Here is a 19,387-nt window from a genome sequence, read left to right as displayed (position 1 = left end):
TTATAAAGAATGAAAAATGCAGCCATTACCGCTAAGGAAATTTCCCTGATGTCACTAGAATAAATTTAATTAATGCAGTTTATATGGTAGATTCATTAAGAGTGGAATCTAGAAGTGAGGAAGTGATCTTGTTTTATTTTTTTTTCCTATTTGACCATGAAAATTAATAAGCCTTATTATTCAAATTAACCAATAGTGTTTCAAGGAAGCAAACTTATCTACATGAGATTATAAATGAGAATTTTATAATTACGCTCAGGTTAGTCAAAGTGCCAGAAAATTGGAAAGGTAATTTTTCTTTTAGAGTAAGGTTAGATTTGGCCTTAATTACCTTTCATCATGCCAACATTTCACTCTCACTGTTCCTTAGAGTGGGTTGTTCAGTTTCATGCCATAATACTTTCAAACTCAAAGTCATGCAGCATATTAAGTTCCCCATCTATTTACACAGCTTGTGGTGGGCATCTAACTTGTTGGTCTAGTCTGTTGCATGCAACTGTCATCTGAGATGTTGACATACTGACTTTCACCAGTTTCATAGTCTTGTCCCTTTCTCGTCATATTAATTAAAAGAGGAGAACGATTTTGACAGCAATAGTGATTCAAGTTGACTCTTAAAAGCTACCTTTTTATTTTTTCAAATTGCCCAGCTCACATATCATGAGTTCTGAATTGTGTTTTAGCCAAATGCAACACTTAAAAGGTATTGGGCTGGGGCTAAGCATAGCACTATCTATCTTAAACAGTAGTGGGTTTATACCTTAGTCTTATACCATAACATTTCTCTAAAACATGTGAAGTGTTACTGTGCTGACTAATGCTCCAACTTTAGTTTCATGATAAAATCGAGCCAATGTTGGAGACCCTGGAGAACCTTTCCTCTCGCCTGCGTATGCCACCCCTGATCCCAGCTGAAGTAGACAAGATTAGAGAATGCATCAGTGACAATAAGAGTGCCACCATGGAACTGGAAAAACTGCAGCCATCCTTTGAGGCTCTAAAGCGCCGTGGAGAAGAGCTCATTGGGCGATCTCAGGGAGCAGACAAAGATATGGCTGCAAAAGGTGTTTGCTGAAGCTTATTTTTGTTGTTGTTGTTTTTGTTAATATTGTTGGAGTTGAACTCAAGGCCTCAAACTTGCTAGACAGACACTCTACTGCTAAGCTGCAGCTGTAGCCCTGATCCAATTATTTTTCAAACAAAGTCATTTATATTCTAGGTTATGGTTATTATTGCTAATATTTTATTAGATGTATTTCATTGACTATAAAAACTCCTCCCACATATTGGCTAATGAGTATTCTTGCAAGTCATTTGGAAGTCATTTAGAATTCAAAACACATTTTCCCATTGAAACAAGATTACAATTGGTAGCTAGATTCCCAGACTTGGAAACAAATACTCCTTTTAACCCCTAATGTAAGTAAGCTGCAGAATCAATGGTGGGTAGAACATAACTACCTTTTATAACACTTTCTTAGGGAAATGTAGAAACAGAGTTCAACACAGAATACAAGAAAGAGTTCTCAGCTCTTTTGCAAACTAAGTATTTTATCTTACCAAAACCTTTGTATTACAGATTTAAAAGATTATACTTCTGTGATCCCTTATGTGGGAGATACACATAAGTAAAACTAATAGAACTAATAGAAATAAAGCTATGACAGAAAAATGGGCCATCAGTTACAATTTTTAGAGCTATTTTTAAAGACAGTTTAATTGAGAATGTCAAACTAGATGTAATTTTTGATGAGATTCATTTCAGATACTTAGAGAAGTCCCATTCACTTCTGTTTACCTCCTCAGAAATCCAGGACAAACTGGATCAAATGGTATTCTTCTGGGAGGACATCAAAGCTCGAGCCGAAGAACGTGAAATTAAATTCCTTGACGTCCTTGAATTAGCAGAGAAGTTCTGGTATGACATGGCAGCTCTCCTGACCACCATCAAAGACACCCAGGATATTGTCCATGACTTGGAAAGCCCAGGCATTGACCCATCCATCATCAAGCAACAGGTTGAAGCTGCCGAGGTAAGAAGGAAAAAATTAAAAGCCTACATGTGTCCTCTAGCTAAACAGTATATCTAACTTTTGGTTTGGGAGTGGGAGTTATTGAATGTTTATTTGTTCTGACAGCACTAGGGATTGAACCCAATTTTTTTGTGTGTGTGCATGCAGGCAAGAACTCTACTATGTTTGGAGGAGTTATTTTTGCAATACTGGAAATTTAACTCTGGGCATTCATGATAGGCAAGCACTGAACCACTGAGCCAACCTCTCAGTTCCTAAGCATATTGTGTTGACTGCACAGGCAGACTGACTGAGCTGAAAGATTTGTTTTGTTAGCACTTTTTTTTTCCACTTGGAAATAAAAATCTGTTTGTTATAGATATCTTTCATGTAGAAAAATAGTGAAAGAAAAAAGCAGTTTTGGGTTTATCACTTCAGAGATAACAATTATTACATAGACATGCCTTTTTCTAGTCTTTTTGAGGAGTCTAGTTTTTTTTTTTTTTTTTTTGCCAGTCCTGGGCTTAAGCTCAGGGGCTGAGCACTCTCCTTGGATTTTTCTCAAGGCTAGAGCTCTACCACTTGAGCCTCAGCACCATGTCCGGCTTTTTCTAAATATGTGGTACCAAGGAATCGAACCCGGGTCTTCGTGCATGCTAGGCAAGCACTCTACCACTAGGCCAAACTCCCGGCCCCGGAGTCTAGTTTTTATTGGATTTACTCAGTCTCATGTTGTCATTTAGCATAAGCCAAGTCATGATATTATCATGCTATTATCTTTCTTGTTTCTTTAATTTCAGATCTTTTTCAGAAACTTTTCTCAATGTCAGTCCATGAACCACATTTTGTGATCTGGCACAGAATTTATTTTTTTCAAGATTGCATAGCCCAGATAGCCCACCATTGGTGTGGGCTAGATAATGCTCATTTGTCAGCACTGACATTTTTGACTTGCATTGTGTTATTTAATCCTTATTTATATATTTCTCTATAATAGAACTATATCTGCAGATTGTAATCTTGGAGGCAGGCAAAGATGAGCCATTGGTAAATTGACAGTCATTCTACTTTTCCTATATTGTCTTCTTTTCTTCTCCTGATTTTTTTTTTTTTTTGTCACTTGTGGAGTTTGAATTCAGGGCCTGGGCACTGTCATTGAGCTCTTTTGTTCAAGTTTTCTGGTGGTTAGTTGGAGATAAGAGTCTCACAGACTTTCTTGTCCTGGCTAGCTTTGAACCACAATCCTCAGATCTCAGGATTGCAGGTGTGAGCCTCCAGTGCCTAACCCCATGATATTTTTATCTTATTTGTGTGAACATATACATGTATAACACATATTTATCAACAGCCACTACTTGGAGTATATAGCTACATTGTCCAAATAAAATATAAGAGCATTCAAAACCTTTTGTAAGTTTGATGGTTCTATCTGTTTGCTCTCGATGGGTATAAATTGCATTTAGGAAGTTCCATTCTACTTTCTGCTTTGGCTCATGTTCCATTCTTTTACACGTAGACTATTAAGGAAGAGACAGATGGTCTACATGAAGAATTGGAGTTCATTCGGATCCTTGGAGCAGATTTGATTTTTGCCTGTGGAGAAACTGAGAAGCCTGAAGTGAAGAAGAGCATTGATGAGGTATGGAGAATAGATGAAGAGTTAAGGTGAAACACGAATTGGCCCTGACAGGAAAATGGTACTAACAGAACAATGTGAATATTTTTCACCTAGATGAATAATGCTTGGGAGAACTTAAACAAAACATGGAAAGAAAGGCTAGATAAACTTGAGGATGCTATGCAAGCTGCTGTGCAGTATCAGGACACTCTGCAGGTAAGAGGCTGGTATTGACCACCAAGAAATACAGGTTCTCTTTTCCCAATTTGGTGCAGTAGTGGATCACATTAATACCACTACAGCATTCTCAAACCTAACAGTGCTGTTTCCATGTTCTTAACTAAAGTTTCTACTTGTGGTGAGACTAGTACTGACATATGTCTAAGTTTCTACCCCCCTTGCCATTTTTATCATCGTTGCATGTTCATTACCATCCAGCTACACAGTGAAGCTAGCCTTACCATTAGCAAGTCACCACTTGCTGGAGGTTTCAAACTCAGATTATTGTAAAGGCCAACTTCAGCAAGGCAAGTTCTGAAACTCTCCCGCTCGCTTAAGTTTTTGGTTTTCAACGTAGGTTTCTATGTATTTGCATTTTTATTTCAGGCTATGTTTGACTGGCTGGATAACACTGTGATCAGACTCTGCACCATGCCCCTTGTCGGCACGGACCTCAACACTGTCAAAGATCAGTTACATGAGATGAAGGTTTGTACCCAGGAACCCAGGAATGGTTTTAAAACAAGAGTTGCTTCTTTTAGTTACTAAAGATTTGTTTTGATGTTAACATTAAATCTATATTTGATAGGAGTTCAAAGTTGAAGTTTATCAACAGCAAATTGAGATGGAGAAGCTCAATCATCAGGGTGAACTAATGTTAAAGAAAGCTACTGATGAGACAGACAGGGACATTATAAGAGAACCACTGACAGAACTCAAGCACCTCTGGGAGAACCTGGGTGAAAAAATTGCCCACAGACAGGTAAGGCAAGAGGTACAGTATATAAGTGAACTGCAGTATGCCCATTTCTAATTTTCTTAGCTTGCTCCCTTTCTATCTTGTTCTGAACAGCATAAGCTAGAAGGTGCTCTCCTGGCCCTTGGCCAGTTCCAGCATGCTTTAGAGGAATTGATGAGTTGGCTGACTCATACTGAAGAGTTGCTGGATGCTCAGAGACCAATAAATGGAGACCCCAAAGTCATTGAAGTTGAGCTTGCAAAGCACCATGTAAGTATTTTCATTTTGAATTCTTTGTTGTTGTTTTGGGGTTTTTTTGTTTTTACCAGTCCTGGTATTTGAACTCATGGCCTGGGTGCTGTTTCTGAGCCTCTTTGTGCTCAAGGCTAGTGCTCTTCTACTTCAGCTGCAACCCCACTTACAGTTTTTTTGAGTTTATTGGGGATGAATCTCATGGGAACTTTTCTACCTGGGCTAGCTTCAAACCATGAATCTCAGATATCAGTTTCCTCAGTAGCTAGGATTACAGGTAGGAGTTACTGACACCCCGGTTCATTTCTAATTCTGTTGGTTGGAGACCAGAGCATATTGCCATGGAAGCTTTTTGATGTCATATGTAAGTTAAGAAATGAGACTTGATGATATTTTATGTCACACAGATAATTTATATCGTTAAATACTTTTTTTAGGTCCTAAAAAATGATGTTTTGGCTCATCAAGCCACAGTAGAAACAGTTAACAAAGCTGGCAATGAACTTCTTGAATCAAGTGCTGGAGATGATGCTAGCAGCTTAAGGAGCCGTTTGGAAACCATGAATCGGTGTTGGGAGTCAGTGCTGCAGAAAACAGAGGAGAGAGAACAGCAGCTTCAGTTGACACTACAACAGGTAAGTGGATCTCCCAAATTAGGAAGATCTGTGCAGATGATACTACTCAAGGGAGGCCCAAGTCAGGAAAAAGAAAGCCATTTGAGATAGAACCCCCTGAGAAATTTGTACAAAGAGCAGCTTTGGTTGGATGATCTCTTTATTTACCATTATAAGTTAGCAGATCATCTCTTTAATCAGCTATATTTAGAGATTGGCATTTTTCTTACATCAAGTAAGATCCCATTGTTCACTAGGGCTTTAATCTATTCATCAGATGATATATGACATCTGTACTTTGTTACACATTGGAAGTGTGAAGGATTCTGCTAACCCCCTAACAGATTGTGCCTTTTAAAAAAGCAGCTCCAGATTTATCCCTTATAATAAATTCCTCATAGGATCATTAGAAATTTTGCTTTTGAAGCTGAGAATTGACTGCTGACATTGTTTTTTTCCTTAGGCCCAAGGATTCCACAGTGAAATTGAAGATTTCCTCTTGGAATTGACTAGAATGGAGAGCCAGCTTTCAGCATCTAAGCCCACAGGGGGCCTTCCTGAGACTGCTAGGGAACAGCTTGATACACATATGGTAACAGCAGTTTCTTAAAGTTGATAGCATAAGCATCCCACATTCAGTAGCTTCTCTGGGTTCATGGTGATATGATATCTTGGAGTCTACAAAGTACTGCACTTTACCTACACTGTAGTACAACCTCAGGCTTTGCTATTCATCTGTAGGTTTTAATCCCCTTCCATGAGTGGTAGTAGTAAAAAGAGAAAAAGCTCAAAATTACTTTATAACTTTTGAGTTGCTCCATTTGGTAGGCACAAGAATATTGCCTAGACAATATATAGTACATTACCCAGACAAATACATAGTACAAATGTTTTTTATTTAAAAAGACTATTCAATAGAAGTCTGTAAAACCAAAGAGATTCTAACAGTTTTCCAAGAAAGTATAGTGAGAACAAAAGACAACATAATTTCTAGACAAGGCCTTCAGGGAATAAATTTCTAGGGAGAATTCTTTAAGTTCTTCTATTTTGATTACAAAATTATTTTAGTATTAAAAATAATGAGTTTTATTCCCTAACAGTTTATTCATTCAACTGAATTTTAAAAATGGCTTTTATTAATGTACCTTCTATCTGGCGAATATAATGTAACCCTTCTATTAATTACAATAAAAAATATATGAAAAAAATCAAGATGAGATCATGCTGGGAATGTGTCTTAGTGGTAGAGTGCTTGCCTAGCATGCATGAAATCCTGGGTTTGATTCCTCAGTATTACATAAACAAAAGAAAAGCAGAAAGTGGTGTTGTGGCCTTGAGCACAGGGAGGCTTACGGACCAGAGCCCAGGCTCTGAGTTCAACCCCTAGGACTGCCCCCCCCAAAAAAAAAATATATATATATAATCTCAAGATGAGGTCTTGCTGGGTTTTTCCAAATGGTATTAATGAATCTGTGGGAAAGTGTCTTTGAGGTAATGGATGTTGTTGATGTGTTTACTTATTTTGTCTTTCAGGAGCTCTATTCCCAACTGAAAGCCAAAGAAGAGACTTACAATCAGCTGCTTGACAAGGGCAGGCTTATGCTCTTAAGCCGTGATGATTCTGGGTCTGGCTCAAAAACAGAACAGAGTATAGTACTCTTGGAACAGAAGTGGCATGTAGTTAGCAGTAAAATGGAAGAAAGGAAGGTATCACCGCAAAATACTTTATCTGAGAAATTTGCTTGATTTGAGCAGTTTACTTAGTTTTTTCTCCATCTACCATTTGAAACATTACTGCCTATTATGACTTAGTGATGGACTTTATATCCCATATTAATCACCAATTTGCTGGAGGTTATGTCTTAGAAAGATGGAAAATAGGGCATGTAAGGAATGTGACTATTCTGTATAAGAAATTTCAATTCTACCAATGTGGCGTGCAAAGAATTACTAAACAGGAGAGAAGTAAACCATATTATCTCTTTCCATTATTCCTTAAAAACTGACTTACCTTTCCTGTAATAGCAGAGGAAAGTGATAGGGAATCAAAACACATTTGCTCCCCTTCCCCCCAAATTGCCTTTTTATGAAGAAAAGCTTTGGCAGAATGTATATCATAATCAAGGAGTTCCCTGACTATATGTGTTAGCATAATCCTAGTACTTGGAATCTGAAAAAGATCTCAAGTTCCAAGTCTGCCTAGTCTATATAGTAAGACTATGACACACACAAAAAATCTATGAAGCCAGTGTCTCAGAATATAATCACTCATCAAAACTGATAAAACAGGGCAGGGAGCGAAGCCTAGTGGTAGAGTACTCACCTAGCATGCATGAAGCCCTGGGTTTGATTCTTCGATACCACATACACAGAAAAGGCTGAAAGTGGTGCTATGGCTAGCAAAATGCTAGCCTTGGGCAAAAGTGTCACGACAAACAAATGAATAAAGCAAAGCTAGATGCATACAATAGCTATTTCTGATTTTTTTGTTTTGTTTTTTTGTTTGTTGGTTTGTTTGCTTTGGTGGGCCATGGGGCTTGAACTCTGGGCCTGGGTGTTGTCCCTGAGGTCTTTAGCTCAAGGCTACCACCATACCCTTGAGCCAAGCCCCACTTCCCTTTTTCTAGAGGTTAATTGAAGATAAGAGTCTCAGGTACTTTTGTTCCCCGGGTTGGCTTTGAGCCTTGATCCTCAGATCTCAACCTCCTGAGTACCTAGGATTATAGGCATGAGTCACCAGCACCTGGCTTATTTCTGATTTTGTAGAGGCATTATATTTCAGGAAAATTATTAAGTGTTATATGGTGTCATATTAAAGAGTACGTAGATATCACAATGTAGAAATAATTCTTGCCATCTTGGAATTTCTGTGATAAATTTGAGATTGACTTTTTTCTCTTGGTTTAGATTGGGTTTATTATTTTTTGTATATAGTGCTTGAGATCAAACCTAGTTCCTCACATACGTTAGACAAGTGCTTTACCACTGAGCTACATATATCTCCAGTCTTACATGTTTTCTTGTTTTGTTTTGTTTTTTGCCAGTCCTGTGGCTTGAGCTCAGGGCCTGAGCATGTCCTTGGGTTTTCTCAATGCTAGAGCTCTACCACGTTAGCCACAGCACCATTTCTGGCTTTTACTATGTATGTGGTACGAAGGAATCAAACCCAGGTCTTCATGTTTGTTAGTCAGGCACTCTACCACTAGACCGAACTCCTGGCCCAGTCTTACATGTTTTAATGACACTTATTAGAAGGTTTTAGGTGTTTTCTTTGTTGTTGTTTTAAAGATTCTAAAAGTAATCTGAAATAAAAAGTAAAAATCATCTATAAGAATCAACTATAATCAGTAGCAGTTAATTGACATTTTTAGGGTACATTTGGGGTTTTTCTGTAAATATATTAATTTTTAACAAATTCTGGATCTATCCATTTTTCACAGCCTGGTATTATTTTATTTTGTCTGTCTGGTGAGTAATTCAGAAGCAAAAGGGATCTTGGTATTTTACGGATCCCTGAGAAGGAAGCTTATGCACTCTTGGATTAGATTGTATTCTTGGGCAACAGTAGCACCTCTGAGTGAACCATTATTTTTTGCCTCAGTGATTTAAATCAAACTATCTGAAAACTTAAAGTGTGGTTAGAGTTTTGCCCCAAATATCATAGCTTGTATTATAAACTTTGGTGTTTGTGATATTATTTCAGACACAGGCATTTCATGTTCCATATTTTCTGACGATGTGTACTTAGAGTTCTACAGTGAGCATCATCTGTATAGTAATGTGCTTTTCATTTAACTGTCTTTATACTAGAAAAAATGTATGTAACAGGAAACTGAGATCTTTCCTGAGTTTGCACATTCTTCAGCTGTTACCACTAAAGGGTGTGCTAGCTTAAATTTATTGAGTAGTTTTACTATTTCTAAATGTTCCAGGAAGTGGAGAGTGGCCAAGAAAACTTAGTCACTAATTATGCTCTTTCCCTTTCTTTCCTTCTTTCCTTTTTTTCCCCCCTATCCCTCCCTCCCTCCCTCCCTCCTTCCATCCCTTCCTCCCTCCCTTCCTCCCTCTCTTCCTTCCTTCCTCCCTTCCTTCCTCCCTTCCTTCCTTCCTTTCTCTCTTCCTTCCTTCCTTCCTTCCTTCCTCCCTTCCTCCCTTCCTTCCTTCCTTCTTTCCTTCCTTCCTTTTTCTTCTGTGCCAGTACTGGGACTTGAACTCAGGACTAGCTGGGGCACTCTTCTTTAGCTTTTCCACTCAATTCTAGCACACTAGCACTTGAGCTCCAGCTCCACTTCTAGATTTTTGAAAGTTAATTGAAGATAACAGTCTCTTGGGGTTTCTAAAAGCTTAAGCTGGCTTTGAATTGAGAATCTTAGCTACCCTCCTGAGTAGCTAAGATTGTAATCATGAGCTACCAGTTTGCTCTTTCCTTTTCCCTGTACATAGTTTCTGACCAGTTGTTTCAGTTTCAGATACTACCATTAAATGCCCCCTTCTTATAAACAAAGCATGTTTGGAGGTAATTTCATTCTATGTAAATTCAAGCCTTTGTCATTGAAGCCATAATTTGTGTGTGTGTGTTTTCTTTGAAACTTAGTCAAAGCTGGAAGAAGCCCTCAACTTGGCAACAGAATTCCAGAATTCCCTACAAGAATTTATCAACTGGCTCACTCTAGCAGAACAGAGCTTAAACATCGCTTCTCCTCCCAGCCTGATTCTGAACACTGTCCTTTCCCAGATAGAGGAGCACAAGGTAACTGTGACTTGGGATATCACCTTCCTTTTGGAGGGATTCATGGAAAGGGGTACTCATTTGCCTTGTTTTAAGCTTAGTAAGAACAATATTGTTTCCTCAGGTTTTTGCTAATGAAGTAAATGCTCATCGAGACCAGATCATTGAACTGGATCAAACTGGGAATCAATTAAAATTCCTCAGCCAAAAACAGGATGTGGTTTTAATCAAGAACTTGTTGGTTAGTGTCCAGTCTCGGTGGGAGAAGGTTGTCCAGCGATCTATTGAAAGGGGTCGATCACTAGATGATGCAAGGAAACGGGCAAAGCAAGTAAGTTTTAAAAAGAAGATAGCGATTTATTGAATAACCTTGGGCTACACACCTTGGATCTCTGGAATAGAGACAAGTTGTGTAGTTTGCAAATTTACTCCTATTAAAACTTTTTCCTAAATTTTAACTTTAGTTCCATGAAGCTTGGAAAAAACTCATTGACTGGCTAGAAGATGCAGAGAGTCATCTGGATTCAGAACTGGAGATATCCAATGACCCAGACAAAATCAAACTTCAGCTTTCTAAACATAAGGTAAATCAATCAGTTACTCTTAGAAATTGGATCTAGGCGAAGCACCAGTGGCTCACGCCTGTAATCCTAACTACTTAAGAGGCTGAGATCTGAGGATCATTGTTCAAAGCCAGCCTGCAAAGGAAAGTCTGTGAAACTCTTGATTTCCAGTTAACTACTGAAATGAAGGTGTGATCAAGTAATAGAGCGCTAGTCTTGAGCAAAAAAACAAACAAACAAAAAAAAACCCTCAGAGATAGTACCAGGCCCCCTCTGTTCAAGCTCTAGGACTCTAGGACTAACACAAAAGTTTAAAAAAAAAAAAGGCAAGATGATAGAGCCAGAGTTCCTGCTTTGTTTCCTTGGTTACGGTTCTGGGAATCAAGTCCACAGCCTCATACAAGGTAAGTACTCTATCCCTAAACCCAGGGTTCCATTTTACATCTAGACACTGTCTTACCATGCATAGTATCTGCTCTTTTAAATAATCATTCAAGCAAGATGATTTGGGGAGTAACTAGTTAAAGGCTGAGGCTTTTAAAAGTTTACATTCACTTCCATATGTAGCATAAACAAACAAAAAACTTCCACTTTTTCTGGGCTGGGAATTTGGCCTAGTGGTAGAGTGCTTGCCTAGCATGCATGAAGACCCGGGTTCGATTCCTCAGTACCATATACATAGAAAAAAGCCAGAAATGGTGCTGAGGCTCAAGTGGTAGAGCTCTAGCCTTGAGAAAGTCCAAGGACAGTGCTCAGGCCCTGAGCTCAAGCCCAGGACTGGGAAGAAAAAAAAAAAAAAAAAAAAAACCTTCCACTTTTTCTTAAGCTATTACCAATAATTTTTTTTTTTTTTTGATTTGGTGTTGGCAGTTGATCCCTAGACCTCACGTTATCATCTGGTCTTGTTTTTATTCTTTTCTTTTTGGAAATCTAGGAGTTTCAGAAAACTCTTGGTGGCAAACAGCCTGTGTATGACACCACAATTAGAACTGGGAGAGCACTAAAAGAGAAGACTTTACTTGCTGATGATGCTCAGAAACTGGACAACTTATTGGGTGAAGTTAGAGATAAATGGGATACTGTTTGTGGCAAGTCTGTGGAACGGTAAGCCTGAGTGTCCTTTTCAAGGGTCTTGATGACATACCACAGTAACTGTTACAGAATTAAAATGGTGACAAGTGGATCAGTAGAGATTCTAACTTTAAAGTAGTTACGAAGTAATTTGAATAAGATGTTTAGAAATTCTTGGTTTAAGCCGGGCACAGTGGCTCACACCTGTAATCCTAGCTATTCAGGAGGCTGAGATGTGTGGATCAAGGTTCAAAGCCAGCCCAGGCACAAAAAGACCTGAGACTCTTATCTCCAATTAACCTCTAGAAAATGGGAAGTGGGGCTTGGCTCAAGGGTAGTGAAGTAGCCTGGAACTGAAGAGCTCAGGGACAGAGCCCAGGCTAAGTTCAAGCCCCATGATCCACAAAAAAAATCTTGGTTTAAACCTAAGCCTTATTGAATAGTAAGGGAAAGACCTATAAAATCAAGCTACTAGTAGATTAGTGGCTCTTGTTAAATATTTTTAAATTGTTAATTTATAATATCAATACCTTATTATTAAATGTTTTACCTGTATCAAGCCTCTGCAGGCATTTAACCATATAATCTAACTTTTACTAAGAAATTACACTGAATATGTGTCCAACAGTGCCTGCTAATCAGTGATCCTCATAAAAGTCAGTGAAATAAGTACTATTATTATTCCCATTTTGCAGATGAAAAAGCCATCATAAAGAGATTTCTTAATCCCCCCAACATTATTCAGCTTCTAAGTTGCAAAGCTTGAGTTTGAGCCTATGCAGTTTGGTTCTAAAGTTGTACTTTTATCCACTCTACTGCTTATGCTCTGCTAAATATAATAACATCTCTGTACTCTTGCTTCTCCCAAATCTTTTGATGAAGAGACAGGAATTCACACAGAGGTAAAGAGTTGGCCTAAGAACACACAACTGGCATAGAACTAGTTGAACTCCTGACTCCAGGCTATCACTGAAACTCTCATCCTCTGCTATACCAATTGTAAAGTAAATAAACATAGATATTGGGTTGTTGAAGTACATCCTTATATCCCTATATCTGACTTTGTTACCTGCTATATTATATATACGTTTGTTTATTTGAAATAGGAAAGGGAAGGAGGGAAAACAAGAAGATTGGGAGGGAGTGGGGGAGGGAAATGGACAAAACATAAGAAGGGGTATCAATGTCTAAGAAGTAATGCATCTACTATCTGGCGAATGTAACTGTAACCCCTCTGCATTACCTCGGTATAAAAAAATGAAAAAAATTGTCAGAATACTCATACATGTCCCCTTTATTTCACTTAAATCATTCTATAGAAGGTTTTGTTTCATACATTTGGACATCTTTCAGTCTCTTTTACTATATTTCTAACCATTCTAACATGAAAGTCATATTCCTTTCCAACAGTTAGAATTGTGTGCATAAAAACAATGAAGTTTACATACTTTTCTTAGGCAACACAAGCTTGAAGAAGCCCTGCTGTTTTCAGGCCAGTTCATGGATGCTTTGCAGGCCTTGGTTGACTGGTTGTACAAGGTAGAACCGCAGCTGGCTGAGGACCAGCCTGTTCATGGGGATCTGGACCTTGTCATGAACCTCATGGATGCTCATAAGGTGAGGATTTCATGGAAAACAAACCACAGGGTCTCCTATATGTGCCCTTTGTCCTGTTCTAATACCTAGAAGAGAAAGAAACCCTGATAGTTATCTTTGTTCAGCGGCAGCCCTTCATCTTCTGCCTTTAAACCAACTGTTGCTGGGATTCTGCCTCAGTCACAAAGAATTTACCAAATTGGTTTGATTCAGACTTGACAATATGTGTACTTCACTTTAAAGTTCTCCATCTTCCTGTTTGTCTCTGGTTGAGTCACCAATTGTATTTAAATTGAAATGGATAACCTTATAAGATGCATTCCACTGAGCCCTAAAATAGAAATGAGTGATTTAACTTTTTTTGGGGGGGGGGCTGAGAGGCAATCCTAGGGCTTGAACTTGGGGCCTGAGCACTGTCCTTGGGCTTTACTACTTGAGCCACAGCACCACATCCGGCTTTTTTCTGTATGTGGTACTGAGGAATTGAGCCCAGCTATTCATGCATGCTAGGCAAGCACTCTACCACTAGGCCAAACTCCTGGCCCCAATTTAACCATTTTTGAACCTATAAATCTAACACCATGCATATCACTGTGTAGTATAACCTATTCCTGCCATATTGAGCTGCACAACATCCTGTTTCAGCACAAGAAATTTAATTTTACATTGTATTGAATTCTTTTTTTTTTTTTTGTCGGTTGTGGGGCTTGAACTCTGAGCCCGGGGCTCTGTCCCTGAGCTCTTTAGCTCAAGGCTAGCACTCTATCACTTGAGCCACAGCATCACTTCCAGTTTTCTGGTAGTTAATTGGAGATAAGAGTCTTACAAACTTTTCATGCCCTGACTGGCTTTGAACTATGATCCTCAGATCTCAGCCTCCTGAGTAGCTAGGATTACAGATGTGAGCCACAGGCACCCAGCTTAAATTCTTATTCTTTATACTAGCTATATGTCCTTATTTATCACCTATAATTCTGGAAACATGTCTATATTCTTACAGATGAGAAAACTGCAATTTAAGATAAGCACCCTGTCCATGTTCTTTTTTATACATCATTCTACTTTCTTCTATATATAAAAAGACCCATTATTAGACTCTACCAAGAAAATTATCCCTTTATCTATGGTTTTCTTCCTTGGACTCAACATTTTATTAGACAAACTTAATCGCATACCTCCTTTTCTAGGTTTTCCAAAAGGAACTTGGAAAGCGAACAGGTACTGTTCAAGTCTTAAAGCGGTCAGGCAGAGAACTGATTGAGAACAGTCGAGATGACACCACTTGGGTAAAAGGACAGCTCCAGGAACTGAGCACTCGCTGGGACACTGTGTGCAAACTCTCTGTTTCCAAGCAAAGTCGCCTTGAGCAGGCCTTAAAACAGGTAAGACACCTTTGTTGGATCAACCCAGGCCAGGGATTCTGAGCAGATTAATTTTATTTTGCTAGCAAGACCAGTTCTAGTTAGTTTTGAAATGAACATAAAGTTGAAAATTGATATTCTAAATGTTCTACAAGACTTTATCATTTGTTTTAAAGAAATAAATTAAGCTGATTTCAAGGGTCCAGAAATGAAAGTTCCTTTATGGAGCATCAAGTGCCTATGATAACACTAAAATTTTTGGTTGTAGACCTTTCCCTGGTATGCTCCAGTTTCAGAACCTCAGCTGGACAGAGAGAAAAAGAGATTCAATCTTTTATGTTGGTTATTTTAGGCTGAAGAGTTTCGGGACACAGTCCACATGCTGTTGGAGTGGCTTTCTGAAGCAGAGCAAACACTTCGTTTTCGGGGAGCACTACCTGATGACACAGAGGCCCTACAGTCACTCATTGATACCCATAAGGTAATCCAGCCCAAGTGTTTGGTGACCTATGATGACAAAACCACTGAAGTAAATATTAGGCCTCATATGAAAAGAAGCAAAACCAAAGTGTCCTTGCTTGTTGGCTTAGCACAAATCAGAGGGAAGTAACTAGTCATTTTCATAACACCTTAAAGATGTGCATTCACTCATTTTTATAATTCAGTAAACAAGTAAAACCACATAGTATTCAAAAGAAAAGAAAGAAAAGAAAAAAAAATTCAGACCATTTCCAATCCTTTCTTTTTACTTTCATTCGCCTCTGACTTTATATTATTAGCTTTGGTCTCAAGCCTTCTAGCCTTATCCCCCAGAACTACTTGGCAAGCTTCAGAATAAGTATCTGGGGCCTCAGTCTGCCCTAATGAAATAGGAAATGGTTTCTTTCTACTTTTCATCCTAGCCAGAGATTAATCTTAGTTTTCTCATTCTTTTGTGGGCATTTAAGAAATACTGTAGTATTTTATTGCTGACATTGTATTTTTTTCAAAACAAATGTATTTACAAATAAATAAAAATAAGATTTTAAAAAGAGATAGCCAGGCAGCTATGGCTTGTGCCTATAATCCTCATTACAAGATCTAGTGGGTTGAGGTCTAAAATCAAGCCAGGTAGAAAAGTCCATAAGTCTCCATCTCCAGTTAGTAAATACACTGTCAAATTGAAGGCATGGCTTAAGTTATAGAAAAAAAAGTCTGAATTAGAGTATGAAGTCCCTAAGTTCAAGCCCTAGTATTGGTACAATCAATCACAATCAATCTTTTTTTTTTTAATTAAAAAATGTTCTTTAAGACTAGCTAGGCACTGGTGGCTTATGCTTATAATCCTAGCCACTCAGGAAGCTGAGATCTGAAGACTGTGGTTCAAAGGTAAAAAGTTGAGGCAGGAAAGTCTGTGAGACTTTCATCTCTACCACCTCTGGGCCCTGACTTCAAACACACACACACACACACACACACACACACACACACGCACGCACGCACGCACACACACACACACACACACACACACACACACACACACACACACACACACACACACGGACTAACTTAGAATAGGAAAAGGTGTATATATCTCTGTCCTTAATCTTTTTATTATCACTAGCAAAGAAGATTGTTCTTGTGTACAAATTGTACCTTCCCAAATCTTTAAAACTAGACTAAAAATGTCAGAGGCTCTAGATACAGACTTCTGGAGTCACATATAAAAAAGTCACACATATAAAGGGAAAAAAAAGAAAAAAAATTCCCCTTTCAATATCAATTAGTAGTGCTGATAAAATAGGTGAAGTTTTTGTTTCTGACTTCTGTTTAGGAATTCATGAAGAAAGTAGAAGAGAAGCAAGTGGATGTAAATGCAGCAGTGGCCATGGGAGAAGTCATCCTGGCTGTTTGCCATCCTGATTGCATCACAACTATCAAACACTGGATCACAATCATCCGAGCTCGCTTCGAGGAGGTGAGTCATCATATACCCAATTAGATGGAATCAGAGATCAAATGTTACAGAGTCTTCTTTCCTTTCTCCTACAGACGGAGAGTCTCCCTCACTCTGAATAGCAAAACAAAAATTAGGACCTGGAACATGGCCTAGTAGTAGAGAGCTTTCCTAGCATGATCAAAACCTTGGATTTGATTCCTTGGTACCACTCACACAGAGAAAGCTAGAAGTGGTGCTGTGACTCAAGTGGTAGAGTGCTAGCCTTGAGAAAGCCCAAGGACAGAACCCAGGAGTTCAAACTCCAGGACTGGCAAAAAAAAAAAATTACTATTTTAATAAGCTTCCTGGTTAATGTACAGCAAAATGGACTAATAATGTTGTACAAACCAGGCGCAGTGGCTCAAGCCTGTAATCCTAGCTACTCAGGAGCCTGAGATCTGAGGATCGAGGTCCAAAACCAGCCAGAGCACAAAAGGACCTGAGACTCTTATCTACAATTAACCTCTAGAAAAGAGAAAGTGGGGCTTGGCTTAAGGGTAGGACAATATCCTCGAGCTGGAGAGCTCAGGGACAATGCCCAGTTCAAGCCACTTGACCCCCCCCAAAAAATAATAATGTACAGTAATGTGTTAATTAGTGGCTTCCATGATTTATTTCATTTCTTCCTGAGAAGACCTGTGTTTAATAGAATGTGCTCTGTTTACTTTCAGGAAAGCTGACTGCTTGAATGATCTTTCCTCTAAACAGTCATTACTTAAATTGGATGAAAGGAGACTTTGAAAAAAAGGGATATACTTAACTGAAAGAGGCCGTGGTTCTTTCTCCCTCCCAGGTCCTGACATGGGCAAAGCAGCACCAGCAGCGCCTGGAAACAGCCCTGTCAGAATTGGTAGCTAATGCTGAACTGCTGGAAGAACTTCTGGCATGGATCCAGTGGGCTGAGACTACACTCATTCAGCGAGATCAGGAGCCAATCCCTCAGAACATCGACCGAGTTAAAGCCCTTATTGCTGAGCATCAGGTATCCTAATGTCACGGGTATTTTCTATGTAGTGGTAAAGCCTATTTCCTTTGACTCGTGAATTTTAATTGCTATTATACATATTATCATAAGCTAGCTAGCTTAAAATAGCACTCATTTTTATTTTGTTTATGTATATCAGAAGTCTGGGAGTAGGTCAGCTGAGTCTTAGTGTCTCTCACTAAGACGAATCAAGGAGTATTCCAGTATTGTGGGTCCCATCTTCTTCAAGGCTTACTCAGTTTCTTAACATAATGCAGCTCCTCAATGGATCAAAGACAGTTCTTTGTTTTCCTGCAGGCTCTCAGCTCCTAGAAGCCATTTTCAGATCGTAGCTACAGAATACTCTAATTGTAGTTCAGAGCCGGCAGGAATCCAGGCACCTGTAATCCTAGCTACTCAGGAGGCTGAAATCTGAGAATCTTAGTTCAGTTACAAAAGTCTATGAGACTCATCTCCAATTAACCACCAGAAAACTGGAAGTGGCACTATGGTTCAAATGGTAAGAGCAGTAGCCTTGAGCTTAAGATGTCAGGGATAGGGCCGGGAGTTTGGCCTAGTGGTTAAAGTGCTTGCCTAGCATGCATGAAGACCCGGGTTCGATTCCTTGGTACCACATACATAGAAAAAAGCCGGAAGTGGTGCTGAGGCTCAAGTGGTAGAGCTCTAGCCTTGAGAAAGTCCAAGGACAGTGCTCAGGCCCTGAGCTCAAGCCCAGGACTGGCAAAAAAAAAAAAAAAAAAGATGTCAGGGATAATGCCCAGGCCCAGAGTTCAAGCCCTATGACTGACCAAAAAAAAGGTGGCAGGATGGGCTGGGAGTTTGGCCTAGTGGTAGAGTGCTTGCCTAGCATGCACCAAGACCCAGGTTCGATTCCTCAGTACCACATACGTAGCAAAAAGCCAGAAGTGGTGCTGTGGCTCAAGTGGTAGAGCCCTAGCCTTGAGAAAATCCCGGGACAGTGCTCAGGCCCTGAGCCCAAGCCCAGGACTGGCAAAAAAAAAAAAAAAAAAAAAAGGTAGCAGGAAGACAGGCACTGGTGGCTAAGACCTGAGAGTCTGGCTACTTTGAGCAGTCAGTTTAAAAGATTTCCATGGGCCGGGAGTTTGGCCTAGTGGTAGAGTGCTTACCTAGCATGCACGAAGACCTGGGTTGGATTCCTTGGTACTACATACATAGAAAAAAAAGCCCGAAGTGGTGCTGAGGCTCAAGTGGTAGAGTGCTACTCTTGAGAAAGTCCAAGGACAGTGCTCAGGCCCTGAGCTCAAGCGCAGGACTGGCAAAAAAAAAAAAGATTCTGTTCCAATAGACCAGCAAAAGAAAGCTGAGCTGGAGGTGTGGTTCAAGTGGCATAGTGCCAGTTATGAGTGAAAAAGCTAAGCAAGACTTTGAGGCCCTAAGTTAAAGTTCTGTGTGTGCACACACACACACACGATCTCACTCTAGCTTCTGTGCCTCTACCTTATTTTCTTCTCATCTCCCCAACTGTTCCTTCTCAGTCAGCTGTGCCTTCTTCCTCTGAAAACTCATTAATACTCATATTTGCTGACGTTCCATTCTTGACACTGTTCACTCACTGACAGTTTTATCATTTATACATCATTATTTCCTTCAGTCTAGACATAAAGCAAACTAGAGGTAATTTGAAATAAA

At 39.3% G+C, this 19,387-nt stretch overlaps 1 protein-coding gene across 17 annotated transcripts in view; it reads left to right on the top strand.

Moving 5' to 3' along the window:
• Macf1 (microtubule actin crosslinking factor 1) overlaps window positions 1–19,387 on the top strand; it is a 372,611-nt gene that overhangs the window by 327,267 nt on the left and 25,957 nt on the right. For all 17 annotated transcript variants that reach the window (XM_090335129.1, XM_090335123.1, XM_090335122.1 and 14 more), the window contains 19 exons: window positions 833–1,064; window positions 1,807–2,033; window positions 3,529–3,651; window positions 3,745–3,846; window positions 4,237–4,338; window positions 4,439–4,612; window positions 4,703–4,858; window positions 5,278–5,475; window positions 5,918–6,046; window positions 6,988–7,161; window positions 10,049–10,204; window positions 10,308–10,514; window positions 10,648–10,767; window positions 11,681–11,850; window positions 13,275–13,434; window positions 14,601–14,795; window positions 15,127–15,255; window positions 16,588–16,731; window positions 17,546–17,734. In XM_090335129.1, coding sequence (XP_090191255.1) covers window positions 833–1,064; window positions 1,807–2,033; window positions 3,529–3,651; window positions 3,745–3,846; window positions 4,237–4,338; window positions 4,439–4,612; window positions 4,703–4,858; window positions 5,278–5,475; window positions 5,918–6,046; window positions 6,988–7,161; window positions 10,049–10,204; window positions 10,308–10,514; window positions 10,648–10,767; window positions 11,681–11,850; window positions 13,275–13,434; window positions 14,601–14,795; window positions 15,127–15,255; window positions 16,588–16,731; window positions 17,546–17,734 — 3,087 coding nt within the window. The remainder of the gene's footprint in view (window positions 1–832; window positions 1,065–1,806; window positions 2,034–3,528; window positions 3,652–3,744; window positions 3,847–4,236; window positions 4,339–4,438; window positions 4,613–4,702; window positions 4,859–5,277; window positions 5,476–5,917; window positions 6,047–6,987; window positions 7,162–10,048; window positions 10,205–10,307; window positions 10,515–10,647; window positions 10,768–11,680; window positions 11,851–13,274; window positions 13,435–14,600; window positions 14,796–15,126; window positions 15,256–16,587; window positions 16,732–17,545; window positions 17,735–19,387) is intronic.

This window comes from Megascapheus bottae, chromosome 6, assembly GCF_031878675.1.
Source record: "Megascapheus bottae isolate mThoBot1 chromosome 6, mThoBot2.hap1, whole genome shotgun sequence".
Classification (NCBI taxonomy): domain Eukaryota; kingdom Metazoa; phylum Chordata; class Mammalia; order Rodentia; family Geomyidae; genus Megascapheus; species Megascapheus bottae.
Note: the sequence above shows the minus strand (reverse complement) of the source record. Positions and strands in the feature narration are given on the sequence as shown.